Consider the following 20061-nt stretch of genomic DNA (forward strand, 5'->3'; position numbering starts at 1 on the left):
TTTTTTTTTATCATTGAAAACTTTTTTTTTTGATTGAAGCTACTTCTTTTTTGATTGAATTATAAAGACACAAATGTCCTACCCATAATATGGCCCAAACACAAAACAACATTACTTCAATCAAAAAAGTTGCTTCAAACAAAAAAACCTTCACTTCTATCAAAGAAAACATTTTCAATCAAAGAAAAACAGTGTTTAAATGCATTTTTGCTTTTTGATTGAAGTAAAGGTTTTTTTATTGAAAATATATGTTTTGATTGAAGCAACCTTGTTTTGATTGAATAATAAAGACACAAATCTACCTTCATACTTAATGAACAACAAGGTTTCCTCTTTGAAGAACAGGCCTCTTTAGAGCTGGGTGAGAACAAGAATTATGTCTATGCTTCACATGTGAAACATAAGGAGACAAAGAAAATCCTACTTCAATGTCTTTCCCAGAAGCAGTTTCATCTGGGATAGTAAAAGCCAAGACAGAACAGGAAGATTGTATTCATAACCAGTCTGAAAATTACATTTACACAAATTGAAGGTTGAACAGTCAAACCTTCACAAACAGGCTCACTGTTTCTTTTCTCATCATCCTTCCTCTTCCTTTTTGTCACAGGGCTCATCCGACTCAGTGGGCGTCACGCAGGGTGCTTCAGGGCAGAGAAGGGTCAGAGATGCCGTGTGCAGGGTCACAGGTGAAGGACACAGTGATGGCGTAGCGTGTTCCCCACGCCACTTTCTCCACACGGTGGAGGTTCTCTGAGCCAGAGGAGAAAAAGGAGACTCGTCCTGGAAGATGAGGGGAGCAGAGGGAGGAGTGATACAAAGACACTGTTTTTGCATAGAAATGCTTGGTGAATATCTCACAAACTAATATCAGTTACATTTCAATGTTGAATACAAGACAGGTATAGCCTAACTGAGCATTATGCATATCTCAGTATTTGGGGTTAAACCTCCTGTTGTCCTCCTGGGTCAAGGAAGGAAGGACGGAAGGAAGGAAGTTAGGAAGGAAGGAAGGAAGGACAAAGGGAAAGAAGGAAGGAAGGAAGGAAGGATAAAGGGATAGAAGGAAGGAAGGACGAAGGGAAAGAAGGAAGGAAGGCAGGAAGGATGAAGGGAAAGAAGGAAGGAAGGACAAAGGGAATGATAGGAGGAAAGAAGGAAGGGAAAAAGGAAGGAAAGATAGATGGAGGGAGGGAACAGACTGGTTCAAAAAGGAAGGAAGAAATAAGGACGAAGGGAAGGAAGGAAGGGAGGGAGGCAAAAAGGATTGTGGAAAGAAGGAAGGGAAAGGGAAGGAAAGAAAGATGGAGGGAGGGAACAGACCAGGTCAACTGGATCAAAAGAGGAAGGAAGAAGAAGTAAGGAAGGAAAGAAGGAAGGAAAAAAGGACTGTGGAAAGAAGGAAGGGAGAAAGGAAGGAAAGAAGGAAGCATGGAGGAAGTGAACAGATTGGGTCAATTAGACCCAGGAGACAACAGGAGGGTTAAACACAGTTCAAGCATGTATGGAGGATCAGAGTTTGGCATGGGCACCTCACAGCAAGAAAGTTCTGGTTTCAATCCCCATGAGTTGACATATTCTCCCTGCTGCATGGGTTCTCTGTAGGTTTTCCAGCTTCCAGACCCACAGACCAAAAACATTTGGGTTTATTAGCATGCTAGATTAGTTGACTACTGCTTTTCAGAAGGCAGGAATATAAGTAGAGTCTTTTTCTTCTCTTGTTGACCTTTAGCACTGCTTAGCAACGTTGTTACCGTGAACAGAGGCCAGTCTGATATAAATATTTCTAGTCCCCCAAAACTGAAACATTTACATTCCTCTCTAACCATGTTAACTCCAGCACATGCTTATGCAAATACAGTTCAGAAACAGCAATATGGGTTTTGTGCGACCCATCCTACAGTCACATCCTAAAATTTAAACATTTGTTTTCCAATAAAAGGCATCTGGTGTTAATTGGTTAATTAGCTTTAGCAATGTGCTGATCTCAGCTGACAGTGGAAATAATCCTCGTCTTCTTCTTGGAAAATCAGTGAGCTCATTCAGACTGCGTATTATGCAGATGTTGTTTGTGGAACCGGAGGAAATTTGAAACCCAAAGACATGGAAGTGGAACCATGCAGAGATGAAGTGGTGAGATTCAGTCCAGACTCCAGAGTGTCAACAGAAATGACTGAAAACATTTAATCATCTTTCCTCTTGGACAAAAACTCTGTGGGTCCATGGCAATGTGCTGTTTCAAAATAAAACATGTGTTCATATAGCTTGATGCAGCTGTGTCTTATCATTTAGAGATTTATTTTTCATAAATTTTTAGACTCATTATGTAAATGTGAATAAAAAAGATGGAATCAGGAATCATCCTGTCCCAGAGCATCAGAAACCAGTGCTTGCAAACAATGCACTTTACTGCGAAAAGCCAAAGGAAGAGAAGCGATGCAAAGACATAAAACAGCGGCAGTGACCTTTAAGATATGTGAAGTATTTACTCATGTTAAAAAACTACCGTTAAAGGAACTTGGGGCAGGATCAAGGAATAAGACTCATTAGTGATACAACGGCCGTTGTGGCCGTTAGGGTAACTGCAGCCATCAGCCAAGCTGGTGCGTGAGCGCGCATGAACTCTCCACAGCAGTGCAGCTGATGCTGTGACACTGTGGCTGTATTGGAAACAGCAAACTATACCAGCGTTTCCCATTAATTAGCCGCCACAGTCTCGTTTGGGCCCGCCACAGTCTCTCACTGCATCAGCACAACAACATTTGCTCAGAAATACTGGAAATATTGGATAAATTGACCACAGATTGGGAATCTAAAATTTATAATGCCAGAGGAAAACATATTATTAACCACTCTGTCAAATTTGAAGGACTGAGAAAGTTGTTAAGTATATAAAATTATGCATCAAAGTTGTCAATTAGTCATTCTCTGCCTCAGGACAGTGGACCCAGAGCTGCAGCGCATTATGCAGCACACAGCCTGTTCAAGGCAACGGAGAGGTACGCCAGTGGGCTCATTCTTTTTGGTTTTGAATGCTTCATCACCCGTTAGTATTAAAAAACTTAAAACGTATGTATTTCTTCACAAATCCTGCCCCAAGTTCCTTTAAATATTGGCTCTGAAACAAAATTGTGTCTCAATTATGACAATTACATAAATGTGACTTCCCAGATTAGGTGGGGAGGATTGTGAATTGCTGAACACTGAGGTACAGTATGCCATTGCCTCATTGAAAGGTAATAAAATATCAGGTCCTGATGGACTCCCTGGTGAAAAGCTATCCCCTTATTTATGAAAAGTTAATTGAGCACGCCCAGACAAGTGCTGTTTTACAGCTGACTCACTCAAACTGTGGCCACAGAAGGGAAAGACCCACAATGTTGATGGAAAGTTATTCGCCAAAATAGTGGCACACCAGCTAAACCCACTGCTAGAGAAGTTAGTGCACCCGGATCAATTTGAAGCGCTCAGCAGATCTCAGGGCTATAGGTTACTGCCCAAATCCTAACCAACCTTACTTTTACACACACATGGATGATTTGTCACTCCTGGACAATTTCCCCATTTTAAATCCCCTCAGAAAATTTCACCTACAAGACAATATACCTCTTTCTTTCAAGAAAACCTTCCTCCCCTAATAGAAAAAATGTGCTCCAGGTTGCTGCTCTGGGATGCACTACCTATTTTGTTAACTGGAAGAATAAATGTAGAATAAATTAAAACATTTGAAGGACCAAAATAATTAATATATGACTGTTTGAAATTGTCAACAAGTGAACCAAGGTTGATAACCCGTATTTATAAGACTCTCTTATTAAGTTAAGTTCACTGTAATAAGGTATTACATTATAGGTAAAAATGTTATTACAATATCAGTCAGAATATTTTATTACATTATTGGTGAAGTTATTACATTATTGGGTTTTATCACATTTTCGATCTAGTTAAGTGGAAATTTTATTACATTTTCCGGCGTTATTACATTTTCAGGAAATTATTACATTATAGGTTAGCGTCGTGTTTCAGTGCCACCTGTCCATGGGTTAGGGTTAGGGTTATCCGATTTGCTCGAAACTTCACGTGTGATGAGGGTCCACGCCTGAACGCACCTGCCCACACTGGTTACGCTCGTAGCACCACCTGGTGGTTGAACAAAACATTGCGTTTTTTCGCTCCTACCAGGTTTTTTGTCTCTTCTCACTTTGCGCCACAGCCCCCCACGGTGGCACGGGAGAGTGAGTTGTTTCTTTTCTTTTCTTTTTATTTATCTTAGTAAGTTTGCTCAGTGTTTGATAAAAAGTCCCCAAAATATTTGATGATTCTCCTGAAACCATTAGAGTGATTTCACTGTGCGACAGCAAAAAAAAAAACTCTACTTTACCTGCCCGGGGTTCCACAGTCTGATTCCCATTTTGGTCCATGAAGATGAATCTTCCTCCAGTAAAGTCAGAGCCGTAGTCAGACAGGTAGAGAAGACTGGTGTAGTCAAAGGAGCCGTAAGTTACCTATGAGATGAGATTTCATGTATAATGTACATACATACATACATACATACATACATACATACAGTATCTCACAAAAGTGAGTTCACCCCTGACATTTAAAAAAATATTCTATTATAACTTTTCATGGGACAACACTGAAGATACGACACTTTGATACAATGTAAAGTAGTCAGTGTACAGCTTGTATAACAGTGTAAACTTGCTGTCCCCTCAAAATAACTCAACACACAGCTATTAATGTCTGAACCACTGGCAACAAAAGTGAGTACACCCCTAATAGTGTTTGTTACCTTATCTATGTGTGGATGCCAGTACTCATCGTGTTGGGTCTTGGCTAACGTGGTGTTGATCCTGGAGAAGAACGTGGGCTTGGTGAGATACATCAGAGTCTGGTCCAGACCGAAGGTCTTCGCTATAACTGCCTGGATTCTCCCACGCACATCTCTGATGGGGGAACATGCATCGAGTTAGAGTGATTGATTTCTAGACAAATAACCAAGTCCAGTTGCTTTCAATTTAAAATTCCTTTAAGATACTATGACCTGGACAAATGAGAATATGCACAGGCTTATCAAGACTAAGACTAATGACTTAAGGCCCCTTACTTGTAGAGCTGGAAATCCTCTGCTGTGAGCACATCCCTGATCTGAGCCCCAAAATACCTGCAGACACATTCACAGCAGCCAATAAGAGACAGGCATGTGAAAAGACTGACACTCGCTGACAAATGACATGAAGACAACATGCAGGAGTTTCACCTGTATATGTTGACAAATTGTTTCCCCATGGAGAGAGCTCCAGAGTGCAGGTCCAGTATGGAAGCCTGCAGAAGTTAAAATCAAATTTGCTAGAAAACAGTGTAAAATCTTTCAAAAAATGTTCAAAAAAAGGAGCGCTTCGTGGACTCGTTGTTTAAAATAGAGGTGCTCTTTGGAAAGGGATCGAGGATGTAGGAGGACAAAAGAAAAATTCCAAGGCACTAGAGAGTGAATTTTTCTTTTGTCTTCCTACATTGTAAAATCTTTGTTTTGTCTGATGATCACCAAATGAGGCCAGTTACACAAACTGTCCAACAGGCATCTCTTAGCAACCACGTGACAGAAAAAAAATCATTTGGGTGAATAAAAAGGGGGTAAATAAACCCTTAAAACAAATAAACAAATACTGGGAGAACAAAGTAAATGAAAATAACATTTAAAACTGTACTTAGACAAAAAGTAGGTGAAATAAACCTCTAGGGCCCTAGAAGTACAGTACAGTCCCAAAAACTGCAACTGTTTCTGGTACTCCTACTCACTTGGTGGCGCTGGCATGAAAAGGTTCGCTAACTAACAGCCACTACTGCAGGAATACTATTGTCTGAGATTCAAAGACTGATCAGGACTGAAGATGTCCACATGTTTCTCAGTACAGACTACAATGTCATAATGAGCCCAAAGATACAGTGTGCCTGAGAAGCAAAGATAAAACAGAAGTCCACCTTGATAAAATAGAATAGTCTTTATTGTCACTGTACACAAATTGGACAACGAAAGTGGTGAGCACCCACCTGTGTTTGGCTGCACTTTGTATAAGAACAGTTCAACATTGTAAGACCTAGCTGCTAATGCTGCTCAGCTGTAGCACCGTGTGTGTCTTATAACGGCAGAAAAAAACAAAAACAACTATGTCGATCATCCTCCAGGCACAAGCCTAGACACAGACACTCAATAGAGCGTTTGAGCCAAATTTGTCTGCTTTCACGTACCGTATTCAAAGACGGCGATGCAACATGGCAGACTTCGGTGGGTGCCGCGAGCTGCTCAGAGCTACACTATGGAGGCTAATGGGATTTCTTGGTTTCCCTCATCAAACTCATCAAATACACAATCCAACAACTCCAAAACGCTCTGGTGGACAAGTTGTGACCTGCACATTCACCACATTAGCCTCCATAGCGTAGCTCTGAGCAGCTCGCAGTTCTAAAAGTAGCTTACACCGACAAATAAAGGTAACGAACCTACTGCTATGACTATAGGGATTATGGCAATGGGCCAATTTGCCAAAATGTTGAACTATCCCTTTAAGCCCTGATACACTATTCATGTGGTCAGGTCACATACTTACCCCTCCCTCCGACCCAGCTAGTGCCATCCCCCTCTCAGCAAGCCTGTGGGTCAGACACAGAAACCACTTACAGATCAACGACATTGAAAATGTCTCTAGAGAATAAATAAAGGTTATAATAATAAGATCAACCTGACACAGATGGTGTGCCCTGTACAACAGTGTTTACCTCCTGAGTGCTTGAACCTCCTCCCTGGTGACCAGACTGTCTAAAACGGCACGGCCACACCTCTTGGGGGTGCATCCTGGGATGAGAAAGAGAATTGGATAAACATCTGAAGTTTCAGGATGGCGGCTTTGGGCCAAAAAGTGTTTTTTTCTCCTGGCCCTGCACTCATTGTTCTGTTAGTATGGTGTGTTCCCTGTTTTCTCTGGCAGCATGCTGATCTCAATCTACTACAGGTCTTTAAACTCTGGAGAAGCTGTTCTTCTGTGGGACTGGAAATTTGACACTCAAGTCCAGCTCAATGTGCTTCACAAAAAAGCCAATTGGACCATTAAAGTCCGCCAAATCTTTTGCTAATTTACATAATGTGAAAAACAGTAAAATGAATAGAACTTTTCAAAGATTGATTCTATCAACACCAAATTTGGTATATGGCCCCGGGGGAAATAAAAATACAAATTCTATAATAAATGAGCCAGATCGGTCAAAAAACATGGCCGCCACAGACCAAAATATCTTTGCAATGGGCAGGGCTTAGAAATGATTGGCCATAACTCCTACACCCTTTGCCCTATCATCACAAAACTTGGTGGGCAGGTTCATAATGTGACTGGGAAGCTGCCTACCAAAGCATTTTGAGCTCAACCAATAGGGGGTGCTATACATGCCACAAAGACCATTGGATGGAATTTCACCAAATTTGGTGTGCATGCTCTACAGGGGTAAGTATCTTGTGTGCCATGTTGATAGGTGAAAGTGGGCATGGCCTATTCATCATTAACCATCATTGTTTGCGTTTTATTAATTTATGGTGAGCTGGAAGGACCTAGAGACACGAAACTTAGTACATCGGCTATAAATGACATCCAAGTACTGCTCAAAAAATTTGATCCCAATCGGCCGAATGGGGGCGCTTTAACAGAGTGTAAACTTCAAAAGGCTCTCCCCACCAAGCCATAAGTGCTATTGACTTGAAATTTTACGCACACGTCCTCCTGATTAGCCTGACTCTCGCCAGACCCTTGTAGTTCCGCAAAGCTACGCTGAGCTCCACACAAGGGTCTGGGACTGCTCCATAGGCGATTCATTTCAGAAGGCGGGGCCTTGTAAAAAAATCTTGTATGTGATTGGATAAACCACTTGTCCGTTATCTTGTTGACGTGCTACTTCAGCCACTCACTGCGAGCCGCCATTGTTGTTTGACTCAAACAGTCGCTTCAGCGCTACGTCACACCTCAGAAAGTCCCGCCCGGCGATCCTGATTGGTTCATTATTTTTTGCTCCGGGGAAGAAGTTTGCATTGGCCTCGAGTCCAGACCCTTGTGTGAAGCTGAGCGTAGCGCCTCTGGCGTAGCTTTGCGGAACTACAAGGGTCTGGCGAGAGCCAGGCTACCTCCTGATAGTCCTCTACAAAAAAAGCCTCTTTGACCATGAACACTGCTATTACGGATTTTTTGCTAATTTGAATAACATTAAAAACAGTAAAATTAATAGAACTTTTGAAAAATGTATGCTATCAACACCAAACATAGTATATGGCATTGGGGGGCTGAGACAGTCATTTCTATTATAAATGAGCAAGATCGGTCAAAAAACATGGCCACTGTCAAGCAAAATATCCTTTCAAAGGGCGGGGCTTAGCAAATCGGAGCCAAATCATTAACCGTTTTTCCGATCGTCACGAAACTCAGTCGATATCAGAAGGAGACTAAGAATGAGCCCACCAAAACACTTTGAGCTCAGCCCATAGGGGGCGCCACAAAGGAGAAACCTGGGGCTTGTAATGGGTGTGTATTGCGTGGATCTTTTAGGTCCAGAGCAGGTGAAGTCGTCAACTGCGGCGGGTGAGGGTCAGGGCCGTTGGTTTGGGGCGAAAAAGGTTCTGTCCCTATCTTTGACTGGTTTTATTTTTTCATTATAAAATTGATATTGCTTGTAAGAATTTTAAAAAAAACTATTTGTTCTGAATCTCTTTATTTTCGTCACCTGGGAATCGCTTGTAGTTTTCGTAGTCTTTGGAGCACTGGACATTGAAGACTCGGGGCTGAGAGGAGACCAGCTCCCCCTGGCTGACCAGTGTCCCTGTGATGTCGCTGTCCACAGGCTGCATGTACAAGCAGGCTACCACCGTGCACACACACACAGCAACCAGCAGCAAGGCCACGAGTCCTCTGGACCCCCTCCACGCAGACCCCTGCCTCAGGGCATGACCTCTGACAACCACAGAAAGAAAAGAAGGTCTGGAGAATCAACTGATGATGATGAAGTCCAGGTTATATGCACAGATTCAGAAATCTCTCTCTGTCTCTCTCAAGACAAAACAATGTGCAACCAGTAAAGTGCAGGGGTTTTTCTTAATTTTTTTTACACTGGTGAAATGTGGAAGGGGCGACTCAACGAATGTGGTTTATGTTATTACAGACGGCAGGACAATGTGTGTGCATCATGAACGCAAAGGAAATGTGAATATTCACTTTGCAAGTCAATTTATTGTGCCCCTAAATTTTCTGCATGCTCTTAAATTTGATTTGATTTCATTTTAAATTTTAAGTTAGGGGCCACTGTGCACCTTAAAACGGTGCATATCTTTGCAGTTTCAGTTCAAACTCTGGGCCAAGTAAGTTACAGGCTGTTGTTATGCTTACACAACAGTACAGCAATAAACCCGCGTCGGCTGCAGCACTAGGAGGATTCGTTAACACTCTGTCAGAGGAAAAAGTACATTCCAACAAACCTGCTGGGATTTTTGAAGTTAACACATTGGAAAAGAACACACATTTTATAACACATCTGCTATACTATTAAAATTACTAGCTTTTAGCTTCACTTAGGACTGTGCAGTAGGCTAGTTCCTGCTTGTACTGACATTTCTTGTGTTTTTTCTTAACTTGTCCACATTGTTTGCAGAAGGAGTGGCTTTCTGCTTCTACTAACAGTCTCTCTTGCTAGGGACAGAGGTAGCAGAAAGTCTTGTCTGGAATATCATCAGCAAAGTGGTCTTCTTTTCCACCTCAGCCTAATGAAATGTTAACAATTATATAATATTTTATATTAAGAGATTGATTTTAAGAGTGCATTTAACAGATTGCAGCAGCCTAAAGTATATCAAATGATGTATCCACACTAAAATACCATAAAATAAGTTAAATAAGTTATTCTTTAGTGGTCACAATCACTGTGGTGAGTCTGTTGTAGATTCTGTCACCCCCTCTCCACATGAGAAGGGCCAACTTTGGGTCTAAAGCTGTGCATGTATGAAAAAGGTCATGAAGAGCAGCGTTCCTGTATCTGTCCCTCTTAAGTCTCAGTCTTCCTCATTTCTTTTCTTTTTTTTCATTTTAAGAAAAAATGGCACAACTAATCAGGTGGCAGTAACATAGCCTACAACCCATCAACATCACAAACATAAAGGAGGACAGAAAAACAAAAACAAACACAAAAAACCCCCCAAAAGGACTAAAAAAGCAAAACAAGTTGTAACAGGAGGACAATATAAAGCAACAAAAGAGTACTCTTGCTCATTTTCAATGCACATCACAGTGGTGGCTGTATTAGTGGTCCTATCTTTGTGCTTCTTGAGGGTTGATTGTTGAGTCACTGCTGCTCAAACATCAGTTTTCTGCTCCACCACATCAGAACTGGAGATCCGGGTCAGTGATCACCTACCTTTTTATCTTCTTTTCGATCTCAGTGGAGTTCCCACCCTTTGTATTCCTCATTCGTAGTAGCACCATCTTGACGTAGAAATCCTCGACATGTACCATCCACATCCATCCATGCCTGGCTGTGACTCCCCACTTCCGAGTGGATGACTGCGGGTTCACGCATTGGCTGTCCGGAAAGGAAAGTAACGTTTTCATTGGCCCAGTTGTTGCACCGCAGGCACAGCTGTATAGTGAGGCGGGAATGGGTTCATTATTCGCTCTTTCATCCATTGCTCTTCCCATTCAGACTGGACGAATCGATCGTCTATCGTATGTTTTTGATTTGAAAGGAGGAGGGCAGGGCGACAGATAGAAAACAGAGAATAACGCTGCAGTACGTACATTTAAACAAAGAGGAAGGTGCTTTGATCCGCGCCACAGCATAAACATCCTCAAAAACCTACAGATCCTCCATCCAGTGCAGATTGCGCATCCCATCCGATCTGTTGTCCAGGTAAGTCAAACCAGCTGAGTCTCAGACAAGGCAAGGCAAGTTTATTTGTAGCCTAGGCTATAGCACATTTCCGCAACAAAACAACTCAAGGTGCTTTACATATTAGCAAAATAAGAACATAAAAAGCAAACATTATTTAAAAACAGACAAGAGAAAGAATTAAAACAGATATAAAAATAAGTAAAACAGAAAGGGAGACAGAACAACTAAAACATAGTAAAAAGATATACAATAACAGAATAATGTTACAGTGCAGTTAATGAAAGGCGTCAGCAAACATGAAAGTCTTCAATGTTGATTTAAAGGCACTAAGAGTTCTGGCAGACCTGCAGGTTTCTGGGAGTTTGTTCCAGATAGTGGATTGCATAGAAACGCTGCCTCACCTTGTTTACCTCTGACTCTAGGTATCAGATAGAAGACCAGTACCAGACGTGGACACTCATCTGTGTATCTATTGTTGACGCTCTGCTCTGCTGGTGTCTACAGTGAGACAAGATGAAGTATCCACCCTGGCCTGAAGGACAGAAACTGGTTCACTTAGATCTGAAAGGCGCCCCTCCTAAAGCAGACTACCTCCACAAGGTGAGACCCCTGTATGTGGTCTGTAACACATTTACACGTGTCCCTACACCTGTGTGTCATTGATGTCACATGTATTATCTGACCTTTTGGCCTCCTCAGCTGATTGAGCTGTTCTCCGATCTGGGAGCCGAGGGTCTGCTGGTGGAGTACGAGGACATGTTTCCTTATGAGGGGGAGCTGCAGCTGCTGAAGGCCACGGCTCAGCCTGCCTACAGGTGCACTTTGACTCTATCCATGCAACATTCATCGTTACAATCTTCACTGTGAGGAAGAGAAGATTCAACCAACGGTCATGTCTGGTGTCTCATCAAGTCTTAATTACTGTGTTTGCTTGCAGCCGACAGGAAATATTATCTCTGCTGGAATTTGCCAGATCTAAGTCCATGGAGGTGATCCCCCTGGTGCAGACGTTTGGACACATGGAGGTGAGGCCAGGGCCGTTGCTAGGAATTCTGGGCCCCCTTAAAGAATACTAAAATGGGCCCCTACCTCTAACTTTTCCACTTCCACTACGTATGTATTATCATTTTTCAATTTCAATTTTAATTTATTTAAAAGGGACAATGTACACTTAAAACATAAATGTTGCCATTTGATGCACTATACCAGATTGTAGCTTTAAGCTAATTTGCATCTGTAGTCCCTTAGGTCACAAAAACACAGTAACAAGACAAATTTTTTATTTAGCCTACTTTGTTTTGATGCTAATGCAGCATTACTGTGAGTATTAGTCAGGGTCTTATGCAGAATAAATCAGTCATACAAAGATTAGACTACTGGGGTTTTTTGTGGGCCCCATTAGGTGCTGGGCCCCCTAAAATTATCATCACCTTTCTCCCCTATACAACGGCCCTGGGTGAGGAAGATGTGCTTCCTGCTCGGCGTGATGCTCGGTGTCTGACCTGCTGTGTGTTTTTGTCTCTGTCAGTTTGTGTTGAAGCATCAGCCTATGTCGGGCCTCAGGGAGGTGCCTCACTGTTTGGGCACTCTGAACCCTCACAAAACAGAGGGACAGACGCTAGTGATGGAGATGCTCAGGCAGGTGGTGGAGTCACATCCAGGCGTTAACTATCTGCACATTGGAGGCGATGAGGTGAGGATGAGTCTCAGTCATGTGGCACGCCTCCCTTATGTGACACATGTCATAATATGGCAAGCCATTTTAACATTTAAAAGCCAGACTGGATATGTGTTGCAGATGTTTTGCCTTGTCGAAAAGAACATTTCAGATGTCCGCAACTACGTTCTTACTAGGACAAATTACGTCACTTTTGCCATTCATGTGTATGGGGTTTGTCATTACAGATATCTATAATTCAGTTGCAGATACCCACTGTGTGAATTATGGTTATCTGTAACTGAATTACAACTAGCACTAATACCAGTTTGAGATATCTACAATTTGATTCTGACTATAGTCATAATTCCAGTTCAAGATATCTTTAATTCACCTCAATTAAAGATATCTACATGTCCCTTTTCAGATATCTTAAATTAAGTTTTGACTATAGGCGAAATGACGTTGTAGATATACGTAACTGGAATTATGACTAGTCAAAATGACGTTGAAGATATCTCAAACTGGAATTCGTAATAGTCGTAATTCAGTTATATCTTGAATAAAAAATCCAACTATTCAAAATGTAATTACGACTAGTCAGAAAGACGTCGTTGATAGCTACAATGTTAATTCCGGATAGTCAAACTTAGCTTTTAAATGTTAAATCCGCTTGCCATACACGTATTCTCTCAGGTGTACATGCTCGGTGAGGGGGAGGAGTCACAGTCGTGGCTGGCCTCAACAGGATGCACAGTGGAGCAGCTGTTCCTGAGTCACGTGACAAAGATCGCCAAGGCCATCAAGGAGACGTGGCCTCACTTGACCGTTATCATGTGGGATGATATGATGAGAGTCATGAGCCCAGACACTTTGAAAGGTAAGAAGCAACAAAGGTGTTTCTGCAGCTTTAAAGTTAAAGTCAACTTTTTTTTGTCAATACCGCTATATATACACGACATATACAGGGGATTGAAATTTAGTTTCTCTCCATCCGTGGTGGCATTTAAATCAAAACAAATAGCTCCTGCTCCTCAGAAACTGGTCATGAAGGTTTGCAGGTTAAAGGTGTTGGTACAATAAGCAAGGCCTCAGTTACAGCATGATTATTACTAACTCGTTCAGCAATAATGTCTTGTTTTTATGAGCTGTCATTAACAGTTTCAATAATATGTTCTTGTGTTGAACAGATAGTGGTCTGGTGGGACTCGTCCAGCCTATGTTGTGGGACTACACCCCTGAACTGGATGTGGACAGGACAGGTAGTAGGAACCAGTTTCTCTAAACTTGTGATCTCTGGTCTCTTGTTTCTGGTGTCTGATGAATCCTTTGTGCTGAACAGTGTCTCTGCTGAACAAGTATCACGCAGCTGGTTTGTCAGGGCTGTGGGCTGCCAGCTCCTTCAAAGGCTCCACCAGTGTTGACACCTGCGTGCCCAGCACTCAGAGGCACGTGGACAATCATGTGCAGTGGCTGAAGGTGGCTGCTGCTTTACCTACTGGTGTAAACCTGAGGGGCATCGCCCTCACCGGCTGGCAGAGGTGAGGACGCACTTATCACCTGTCCACACTGACAGGTGGAACATACAGTACCAGTTTACTTTACATGGTCTACTAGTGTGTGTGTGTGTGAGATGAGTGTGTAATTACTTTCTGTTATAAACTGGATATATTGGACATTAAGGGGAGACACTACAGGTGAATAGGGTAAAAATTTTAAATAATAGATATCACCATGAAACTTCCCAAGTTTATCACGTACATTAAGACAAATATTTTTTGTATTACAAGTTTTGTCAAATTTTATATTTGAATATGTAAATGAGGCAATATCTGATGAAATATGTACTAATTTGCATACATTTCCAGAACCAAAATCTGAAAAATTGATAAAGCCACTTTCAAAATTCTTGTTTTATTTTGTTGACATATTAGAGTCAGAAGTTTTTACACAGGGGATTTTGGATATCTCTTTTTATCACTCTGTAAATGAGAAAATACTGTCACCAGACCCCCCCCAAAAAAATCAAGTTTTGCCATGTTTTTAGGAATAAAAATAAATAAGGCTTTGAATGATATATCAACAATCCCCTCTGTAAAAACCTTCAGAATATAGACAGGAATAAAACTGGAAGGTTTGGTGTCTGTAAGTGCTGCTGAAGTGGAGATTTCGGGTTCAGAGTATGAAGAAAACGGCCTTTAAAGACTTGCACTGTAAAATTTCATAGATTGTTATGTAAATTATACTTTTACATTTGGTTGCGAATACGGATGAGATGGAGCCAACATCACTGTTCAGGAGAGAGATAGAGCTTTACAGTGATACCTGACATGACATGGTCAGGTCCAGTCCAGTCCAGTCCTCCTAAAACGCTCCGGTCCTGTGCCACCGTAGGTATGACCACATGTCCGTGCTGTGTGAGCTGATGCCTCTGGCTCTTCCGTCGTTGGGAGCCTGTCTGCAGACGCTGGTCCAGGGTCAGCTCAGTGACGAGGCTCAGTCCAGAGTGTGTGAGAGGCTGAGTGTGCCATCGGTGGAGGTGCAGGCCTTGGACAGGTGAGCTCTGCACTGTCTGATGTAACTGTCTCATTGTTGAGGTGCAGCAGTATCTCTAGCTTGTGTTGTGTTCCTGCAGGAGACCTGCGGAGGAATTGTTCCCAGGAAAGAGACTGGCTGAGCTCATCGTTGACCTGAATAACCTGCTGATATCAGACGATATTCGCTTCTTTGAAAACAGCATGTGAGTTCAACCTTCATCTCACTCGTCTCCTCTGACACCAGGCTCAGTTCACTGCAGTTACAGTTAGCTTAGCAGAGAGACAAAGGAGAGGGCGAAGAGTCAGTCTTATCTTGTATTCATTATACATTATACATTATACTCTGATTTCCAAAAGACAAAAGAACAAAAAACTAGAGGCACAGGGGTTTCCTGTACAGAAAGTAAAGACCAGGATGTAGACCAGAGCTCGATTCTCCCGACAACTGCAAAGCTTTGTAGTGGAAATTCTTCTCAAGTTTCAGCAACCGATCCAAGTGAACTGGCCCCCACAGAGTCGAGCCTCTGCTACAGTAGGCCCGACTCTGTGAGATCTCCGCATTCGTTTGTGGTTCGTTTAGTTCAGTGTAAAATCACCATGGTAGCTACATGGTCTGGTCTCAGTACACTTTAGAGTCACCAATTACAATAAAATCCATCAGGGTAAAAAGACAGGCTTAAAGGGCAAAAGAACAAAAAGACAGAGGGAAAAACAGACAAGGATAGAGCAATTAGAAACTCAACTTACACCAAAACTTTGGGTAGAAAGATGTGTCCTAAGAAGTAGTGTACCAATTTCCTACATTTCTCATGCCAATTTCCTACATTTCCCACAATCCTTATTCACTGTTTACACTTTCTGCCTCATGGCTATGCAGTATGCAGATGGGTTAGTTTGAAAAAGTTTGAAAATCTGGTAGCATGTCCAACATTAAAGCAGAAGTAAGTGATATATTTGTGTTAATATAAGTCTTAAATAGTTCTATCTTCCGACAGCAATCACTTACATAGAGTGTTTGGACTGAAACACGGGTCTGTCAGTCCCTCTGCTCTGCTCTGAGCCGAAGAGAAAACATTTATCGTATCCTACAGTTTTTATCCAATGAGGAGAGAGAACGGCATGCAGGGCTGTGTGTGCAGCCAAGGAACGCCGTGAATGTGGCGACGTAGGGACGAGGACTGTTATGGTGCGTTCAAGGAAACTCGTATTTTTCCGACCGTGAAGTGGTACCAGTTCGATCTGGTACGAGTTCACCGGTCGGAAGTTACGAGTGGCCGTTATAGTGACTTTCACCGGTAAAACAGGTCGGAAAAACACGAGTGGGTTGCCTGGAACGCTACAAAGTCGTAAGTTGTGACTTGAAGCTGTAATTTACGATTTCAAAAGCCTGCCTGGAACGCAGCATTAGCCAAAACGACCGGACCACTTACTTCTGCTTTAAACATTAACTGGTCAGTATGGAGCGACTCTGTTGGGGCCACACTGAGAAGGGCTGAACAGCTGTGTCCTTCCTGCAGGGCTGTGAGAGGATGGTTCAGCCCCTACCAGCGACAGAGGAGGATGGTAAACCCACTCATCATCATGACGATTCACAACCAAGCTTCAGCGTAAGGACGGACTTCTTTCTCTTTTTTTTTTGATTAGATGAGTGAATGGAGTGTGAACATATGAAATGCATGGTGAAAACAGTTCAAGTCGGAGAATGTTATCCAAAAAAAAAAAAGTCTAATACTTTTCAGCTTTTCAATTTCTTTGTGGTAATCACTTGTCATCAGGTATCTGACTACGCTGCAGCAGAAGTTGGAGGCAGTGAAAGAGGAAATGTTGCGTTTTTATCCAGAATGCACTGCTACGGAGTGGATAGAAGAACATGTGAGCCCAGTGACGGCACCTCTGCAGAGGATCACAGAGGAAACCCTGGCCTGTGTTAAAGAGATAGTCTCATAGAAAAATAATGAATGTTACTACAACATATATTTTTTACGATACATTTTATTTTGATGATGTTATTAAGCACTTTAATTAAGTGTGTCACTGATATGATTTGATGTAGACTTAGAGCAAAGAATCAGTGGCTCATTGTAAACAGTTGATCGTTGAAGGACAATTACATAATTGTAAACAGCTGATTGTTGCTCATAGAATAAGGAACACACCAACCTGGTTCATATAAACCACACCTGTAACTCTTTCTTGTAAAAAAAATATATATAAAAAACAATAAAATCAACAGTAAAAATTAACAGTCGTCATTAGCCCTGATTCAATTCAAACAAACACACATACATACATATAAAAACAGATCAAACATTGAGCCAAAGTGTTTCCTAAGACTCAGTCTTTGGTTCAGCTGAAGAGTTTGAGTCATTAAATTCCTCATGTCCTATGGTACGACGGAGTATTAGGGCCACATTGACAAATAAAAAAATCTCAAACTTCGAGAATAAAGTCATAAATTTACGATTTTATTGTCGTAATGTTATGACTTTTTTCTCGTAGGAAATGTACGACTTTATTCTCGTAAATTTATGACTTTATTCTCAAAGTCTGTGTTTTTTTGTTTTTTTCCTCAATTTGGCCCAAATACTCCGTCGTACTATGGAGATACATTTGACAGTCTACGGTGAGAGTACACGCTGTCAGCTGGGTGGTCCGGAGAGTGGTGGGAACAGCATCTACACCATAAACAGTCATTAGCTCAGTGAAAGGCACGGTTAATACAGACAACGTGGAGCTGCACCTTCAAACAATCATTAGACCTGATGAGCTATAGTCTCTGCACCTGAAGGATTTTTCATGGAGGTCTAAATGTTGAATTATTTACTTTAACTCAGATATACACAACAGAAGAGTGTGTGTACATAATAACAGCCTACACCCTCAGTGTCACATGCACACACTTTCAGTATAATAATGAATTTCACTCAAGCTGAGCCCGCTAATTCTCAACCACAATGCCCAAACTCAACAACAACAACAACTACCGTTACAGGTTTCCGACTTCATCAGCTTCATCATCTTGGTCGCTGCTGTTATCCAGAGAGCATTCCTCCTCTTCATCATCATCTTCCTCATGTTGCCTGAGCTCCTCCAGCCCCAAAAAACGTTTCAGTAGAGCAGCCACCGCCTCCACATCACTGCCAAGAAACAGAAAACAGCATTAGACACATTATCCTCCAATCTAGTCGTGATCGCAGACAGGTAAAGTTGTTTCAGTACGTTTTTGAAGATCAGTAGTAAATGTGTGGAGGTTAAATGTGTCCTGTCTTTTCAAACTGTTCTTTAATGGTAATCATCTCATTTACACATGAAACATGTCATATTGTAACAAAATGAAAATTTGAAGGAGTGTAAGGATAGGGATTCTCTAATAGGGACCTTTGATCACCAAAATCTAAATTAATCCTCAAATTCAGGTGAACACATGTTCATGACCACCGCAAATTAGGACCAAGCCAAATGGCACGCACCCCACCAGGCAAGCCACTGAACCACCCCAATATTTGTGCCACTGCCAAATTTGAACAAGCTCCTGAGATATTGCTTGCACAACATAAAACTGACATTTTGTAATATCACCGCATCCTTGACCTTTGTTTCTCCTCCCCACAAAACCCCTAACAATATGGCTCTGACTTACAAGGAAATAAAAAACATGGACATTTACCTCCATTTGCTTGCACTATATGAGTTTTGATCAACCTTGTTACTGTCTCTACGTCTCTGTAATGTTTTGAGACACATACCTGCGTCCTCCCAGTGTGGCACTCTGAGTGAGGGGGTAGGAGAAGCCTGCAGCCAGACGCAGCATAAGCACGTAGCCCTTCCCCAGATAACGAACCCTCTCCTCTTGGATGCAGATATCACAGAGCTGAGTCAGATCCAGCACAACTGGACAGAGAGAGGACATAACAATTAAGATCTAACAGTCCCAGAGCACAGCACAAACATATCAACAGTGTGCTACTGACTTTTTTCCTGTCCCTTCCTCCACATCGTCAGAACTGAAGCGTACAAACTCATGGTCTTGAGCTCTATCAGGTTCTTGGTTTTGTCGAAGACAGCGTCTTCCCATTCCTCCATGTTCTGTACAGCCACAAATAGACAGCCAGTCACATAGAATAGTTTCCACAGGATGCTGTCTAAGAGGTTCACATAAAACAACAAAGAGAACACAAAACATTAACATCGGAGGTTAACAGTATGTTGAAAGAAAAATGAACAGATTCACTGAATTCTTTACCTGAGCTGTAGTATGCAGCTGCCAGTCCAACTGATGCTATACCTGCAATTACAATGACAGGCTTCTTATTTGAAGACGATGCATGGCCAGAGCAGAGATGTTTGAATGAAACTGTTTGAAGGATCACACAGGATGGTTTATAAAGAGGAATAGGCCCACACACCTTTACAGTCTATGCTACACACTTACCAATCAGGAGAGACCAGGACCGGAGGCCTGGAGTCCTTTTCAGGTGGAGCAGGGTGGAGCTGTGCTCCTCTACTGTCATGTATCCCATCTGAGCAGATGCCAGGAGGTCGGTTAACTACAACTCAATTATCAATTATCATACATTCAATTATCTACTTCACATGTATAAGCTCATTTTACCTATAGCCTGCAGTTTCAATGAAGATTAATTTGTAATTTTGCCCGTTTTTCATTCTGACCAGAAGGGGGCGATGTGTTGACATGAAGCATCAGAAACGAAGCTTTTATCAAAGTAGTAACAGTTTCATAAAGAATCATCTCTTCTTCACACTCACCTTTTACTCACTTTCCTTGAGATTCTCGCCAACAAGATCGTATAAAACAGCACGAGTCCCTTCAAACCGTCAGTGAATGAATATACAGCTCAGTTCCTGTTGTTGCAGCAGCAATCTTCTGCAATAGGTGACACTTCCTTCCGGGATCCGTCAGCCTTGATTGGATGCGCTTCTCCTCACGCTGCT

General features: G+C 42.0%; 3 protein-coding genes across 4 annotated transcripts; 1 reads left to right on the top strand and 2 right to left on the bottom strand.

Moving 5' to 3' along the window:
• Window positions 1–309: 309 nt before the first annotated feature.
• Window positions 310–10586, bottom strand: ogfod3 (2-oxoglutarate and iron dependent oxygenase domain containing 3). The gene is made up of 9 exons (XM_085761535.1): window positions 10441–10586; window positions 8761–8987; window positions 6778–6853; window positions 6609–6651; window positions 5261–5325; window positions 5108–5164; window positions 4793–4946; window positions 4379–4502; window positions 310–780 (listed from the first exon to the last, which is right to left on the bottom strand). The coding sequence occupies exons 1-9, from the start codon at window positions 10542–10544 to the stop codon at window positions 644–646; spliced, it is 987 nt and encodes a 328-aa protein (XP_085617661.1). The 5' UTR covers window positions 10545–10586; the 3' UTR covers window positions 310–643.
• Window positions 10587–10695: 109 nt separating this feature from the next.
• Window positions 10696–17345, top strand: hexd (hexosaminidase d). The gene is made up of 12 exons (XM_085761837.1): window positions 10696–10932; window positions 11419–11514; window positions 11614–11729; window positions 11852–11939; window positions 12443–12607; window positions 13268–13451; window positions 13762–13833; window positions 13914–14112; window positions 14966–15127; window positions 15207–15311; window positions 16626–16715; window positions 16884–17345. The coding sequence occupies exons 2-12, from the start codon at window positions 11428–11430 to the stop codon at window positions 17053–17055; spliced, it is 1440 nt and encodes a 479-aa protein (XP_085617963.1). The 5' UTR covers window positions 10696–10932; window positions 11419–11427; the 3' UTR covers window positions 17056–17345.
• A 419-nt stretch (window positions 17346–17764) lies between these two features.
• Window positions 17765–20013, bottom strand: cybc1 (cytochrome b-245 chaperone 1). Of its 2 annotated transcripts, XM_085761839.1 has the most exons (7): window positions 19876–20013; window positions 19541–19628; window positions 19352–19393; window positions 19080–19250; window positions 18855–18999; window positions 18093–18245; window positions 17765–17783 (listed from the first exon to the last, which is right to left on the bottom strand). In XM_085761839.1, the coding sequence occupies exons 2-6, from the start codon at window positions 19626–19628 to the stop codon at window positions 18095–18097; spliced, it is 597 nt and encodes a 198-aa protein (XP_085617965.1). In that variant the 5' UTR covers window positions 19876–20013; the 3' UTR covers window positions 17765–17783; window positions 18093–18094. The 2 variants fall into 2 exon arrangements, with proteins under 2 accessions (XP_085617965.1, XP_085617966.1); XM_085761840.1 differs by lacking the exon at window positions 17765–17783 and having other exon boundaries at window positions 17823–18245; window positions 19872–19928.
• Between the last annotated feature and the right edge of the window lie 48 nt (window positions 20014–20061).

The sequence above is a fragment of the Trachurus japonicus genome, chromosome 19, assembly GCF_045865225.1.
Source record: "Trachurus japonicus isolate A0001 chromosome 19, Traja_1.0".
Lineage (NCBI taxonomy): Eukaryota > Metazoa > Chordata > Actinopteri > Carangiformes > Carangidae > Trachurus > Trachurus japonicus.

Bases quoted from the DNA above. Each gene is read 5' to 3' on its own strand.
- ogfod3 (XM_085761535.1), bottom strand. From the start codon at position 10,544: ATGTGGATGGTACATGTCGAGGATTTCTACGTCAAGATGGTGCTACTA. The intron at 6,854-8,760 runs GTGACGAAAATA...TTCTCATCCCAG, and splicing joins AAACTACAAGCGATTCCCAG to GATGCACCCCCAAGAGGTGT. The intron at 781-4,378 runs GTAAAGTAGAGT...CTCATCTTCCAG, and splicing joins GACTGTGGAACCCCGGGCAG to GACGAGTCTCCTTTTTCTCC.
- hexd (XM_085761837.1), top strand. From the start codon at position 11,428: ATGAAGTATCCACCCTGGCCTGAAGGACAGAAACTGGTTCACTTAGAT. The intron at 11,730-11,851 runs GTGCACTTTGAC...GTTTGCTTGCAG, and splicing joins ACGGCTCAGCCTGCCTACAG to CCGACAGGAAATATTATCTC. The intron at 13,834-13,913 runs GTAGTAGGAACC...TGTGCTGAACAG, and splicing joins ACTGGATGTGGACAGGACAG to TGTCTCTGCTGAACAAGTAT.
- cybc1 (XM_085761839.1), bottom strand. From the start codon at position 19,628: ATGGGATACATGACAGTAGAGGAGCACAGCTCCACCCTGCTCCACCTG. The intron at 19,394-19,540 runs GTAAGTGTGTAG...TTGTAATTGCAG, and splicing joins GTCCTGGTCTCTCCTGATTG to GTATAGCATCAGTTGGACTG. The intron at 18,246-18,854 runs GTATGTGTCTCA...GTTTCTTGGCAG, and splicing joins GCCACACTGGGAGGACGCAG to TGATGTGGAGGCGGTGGCTG.